At 53.4% G+C, this 3,625-nt stretch overlaps 2 protein-coding genes across 2 annotated transcripts, besides 1 other annotated feature; both read right to left on the bottom strand.

Annotated features, from left to right (window-relative positions):
- On the bottom strand, positions 1-1,097 carry Tco025E_09503 (cAMP specific phosphodiesterase; the record flags this gene model as incomplete). Its single annotated transcript, XM_029376320.1, has 1 exon — positions 1-1,097. A coding segment is annotated over one exon (1,097 nt), but the record flags the coding sequence as incomplete, so codon positions are not given.
- A 923-nt stretch (positions 1,098-2,020) lies between these two features.
- Positions 2,021-2,049: a sequence feature (G-rich).
- A 381-nt stretch (positions 2,050-2,430) lies between these two features.
- Positions 2,431-3,625, bottom strand: Tco025E_09502 (cyclic nucleotide phosphodiesterase; the record flags this gene model as incomplete). Its single annotated transcript, XM_029376319.1, has 1 exon — positions 2,431-3,625. A coding segment is annotated over one exon (1,195 nt), but the record flags the coding sequence as incomplete, so codon positions are not given.

The raw sequence follows: 3,625 nt of genomic DNA, 5'->3' as shown, positions 1-3,625 counted from the left end.
AAAAGCTCCTCGTCGCGCCTGCCAAAGGTGCGTGGCAGTCTCAGGCCGCTCTCCGTCACCATGTCCAGCTTGTTGATCAACTGGGCAACGGCCACAATCGAGCCCTCATACGTCACAGGCATGCAGAGAATCGTCTTGGTGCGGTATCCAGTTGCCTTATCCACCTCGCGGTTGAAGCGCTCGTCGGCGTACGCATCGGAAATGTTTACTGTTTCACCTGACTGGGCCACAAATCCCGCAATACCCGCGCTAATCGGGATGGTGACAATATTGCCATCTTCAAAGTGGGCCTCCAGTGTGTCGTCCTTGACGAGGAAGATGCTGCAGCGGTCGCTCTCCGTGAGCGCCTTGGCGGTGTTCATGATGGAGTTGGCAAGCACGGCCTCGTCCAGGTTGTCACGGGCGAGCTGCGTCGCCATTGTCAGCATGGCCTCTGCCTTTTCCTTGTTCCAGTTCAGTCTTTCCGACTCAATGGCGTTGTGAAGCACAGTTGCAGTTACACGCAGAACACCATCGATTAGTGTGTTACTGTGGTAGTCGGTCCTACCAGAAGGGCTTTCGACGCAGCCGATGACTCTGCCTTTGTGCGACAGTGGTATGTACAGCGTCCCGGCGATGCTGAAGGACTCCATGGAGGTCAGTGATTTACCCAGCGGCGTGCTTTCGTCCGCCGGCGCCGCTACGCCATTCACAGGGTCGAGAAGCAGCTCGTCACCGGGGTCAAGATAGTAAGTGCGTGTATGGTCGGCCCGCAGCACTGCGGATAGCTGTTCATTGAGCATCATCAGGACCTCTTTAATGGGGAGGAGGAGGTCAATACATTTTTCCATTAGCCTTGTAACGCACTCAATGGGAGACTGAACCGCCGCCCCGATCGCCGGAACCACCGGAGCCGCGGTTACGCCGTCATGTCGTTTGGCGTACAACGCAGAATCCTCCGCTGCACCAGGCGCAATTTCATGAAATCGCTCAGAAAGCGCGTGAAACGCCTTCTTTTCTGTTTCGTCAAGTTGCAAGTTGCATCGCTTGTAGCGGGAGAGAATCACCTCGCAGAGGGTTAACGCCTCAAAGAGGTGGCGACCGCCCGTCTCCACCATCGCGTAATTAGGAGACTGTGTCTAGTAAAAATCACTATTTCCCTCTTTGCGGAAGGGAAATAGAGAGAAAAAAAAAAAAGGAAGAAAACGGGAGGGAGTGAGCCACGCAGAGAGGCGCATGCGCCCAAACCTTCAGCCCGCAGCCCCAGTGCCGTCAACCCCTTTGCAGCGGCATCAGCAGCGGCAGGACCACCACTTTGTCTTTCGGTCTTTTCGTTCGTGCATTACTTTTACCCCGTTCCTTCATCGCCCTCACATCCCGTGACGCCCAACAGTCAGGACGACAGGAAAGCCAAAAATCAAAAATCAAAAGGAACAAAGCCATGTAATCATCTTGGGCGTCTTATTGATGTAAGAACACCTCCTCCGTCAGTGGTGTTTGCCTCTTTTTTTTCTCCCCTTGTTTCCTTGTTGATAGGTGGCTACTGCCGGTGGCTCCCCAGACAATAAAAAAGAAATACATAGCAGCCGTATGTACATGAAAAACAACGTTGAGAAAGTGAGGGCCAGCCGCAGGTGTGGATGCACGCGCGTGTGTGTACATGAGAGCAGCTCAAACCACACACCTCCTGCTCTTCCTTCTCCGGAGGAAGCGGGCGATGGACGCGGGTGCGGTGCAGTGCGCTGCACGGCACGCACGGCGCAACGAAGATCTCCCCAGTTTCCCTCCCCCCCCGCGACGCACCCGCACCAACGACGCCACACTACATTGCAGAGACCGCCCGTAATGGGGAAGGGGAAAAGCGACTGAAACAAAAATCTCGCAACAAACCGGCGCAGCTTCATTCGCCTCCCCAAATGCAATCACACAAAAAAAAAATTGGTAGGAGCGTAGGGGGGGAATAAAGAGGATGAAAAGGAGCACTAGAAGAGGACAGCGTGGCCGGGGCGGAAGCACGCATTCCTCGACGAGAAAAATAACGCCCCTCCCACCCCTCCCCACCCCCACCCCACACACAAAAAAAAAAACGTACAAAAAGGGCGAGCAAACAGAATTAAACGGCCGCAACGAAGATATTTGTCAGCGGCCAAATATATACATAAAACTTGCAGCAGAAACCAGATAAGCGAGGAGGGGAGGTCACAAATCCCCACAGCCGCAAAACAACAACAAAAGACAAGGATCCTTTGAAGCCATTCAAGTGGTTACACAAGATGACAACCACTAAAGCCAACGGTTCCGCATGCCCCTGGAGTCTGAATGAAATACACATTTATACAAAGTCCAAATGTTTTTCTCCTTTAATAATGGCAATGATAATAAAAGACTCATCAGTGTTTGAAAACATTGCTGGTACTTCTTTCATCGGTTCCCCTGCAACTCTTCCTGTAATTACCTTGCCTCAAGCACACGCTCCCACTGTGCACGGTTGCTGTTCACACGGTCAACCGTCCACTGCATGCCAGTGAGGCAGGCTTCCACAATCTTCTTAAAAAACGGGCCGACAACAAAATCAATGAAGCCAATCTGGCCCTTGGCCAACTCTGTGTTCTTGGAACGATCGAACATGGGCAGCACCTCCACACCCTTCTCCTTCTCCATATCGCCCTGGCGGTAGAACTCCTCCGTCACCGCCATGGCCCACAGACGAGAAATGTCAAACGGCTTCGTCACATTCGAGACATCACCCGCCTTCAGCAAGATTTCCATAGTCATTTGCCGAAAATTCACTAAATTCGGATCGGGGTGTGCCACCAACTCCAGAAAACCGTCCAACGCAGCCCCGTGCTTCGCCATATCCGTTGCAAGCACACAGTCAATCATGGCGCGATACGCCAGGGCGCGATCGGCAGAATCAAGTCCCTCAAAGACATCCGAGTCCGGATCGGAGAGAATTTCGACGGCAAGGTTGCAGTGATGCACCTCCAGCACCGAGGTGTTGCCGCTCGCACTGGACAGAATACCTAGCGGGGACTCCGTCTTGAGGTAGAAGCTGTTGTTCAGCCCCATGTGGTCAAGGTCGTGCACCAGCGCCGTCACCAGCAGCACAAAGCAGTCGAGCTCGGTCAGCTTTTCGCAGGCAGCGCCCTTGTACAGGAAGGTATATACGGTCTGGCATACATCCACAACGTGGTAGAAGTTGTGGTACGGCACACTGCGGTACTTCTTCCGACACTGGAGGATAAAGTTCAGCAACGTGTCATCATGGCAGCGAAACTTCTGAGGAAGACCAGTCCCCAAGATTAGTCTGTACGCAACGGCAGCGGCGGCGTCAAGTGGCTCCTCCATATTCTCACGCACGTAGAACAGGTCGAATTCAACGCTTGTGATGTCCAGATGGCCGAGTTCAATTTCCCGTACCGCATCTCTTTCCCTGTCCGTAATGGCAAGCGGACGCTTTATATTGCGTACTGAGGCGCGTCGGCCACCAGCCAGTGCACGGTTCTCGTTCAGCTCCATCATTTCTCGGCCGGCATTCACAGCAAACTCTAGCAGGTGGGAATTGTTAATGGATATGCCTGCGAAAAGGGNGAAAACACGAAATGTCTCCCGGTCGCTCGCCGTGAACACAGTCACCTCCCCGGTG

This window comes from Trypanosoma conorhini (genome assembly GCF_003719485.1).
Source record: "Trypanosoma conorhini strain 025E chromosome Unknown Tco_14.4_contig_01146, whole genome shotgun sequence".
Classification (NCBI taxonomy): Eukaryota; Euglenozoa; class Kinetoplastea; order Trypanosomatida; family Trypanosomatidae; genus Trypanosoma; species Trypanosoma conorhini.
This window is presented reverse-complemented; position numbering and strand designations above follow the sequence as displayed.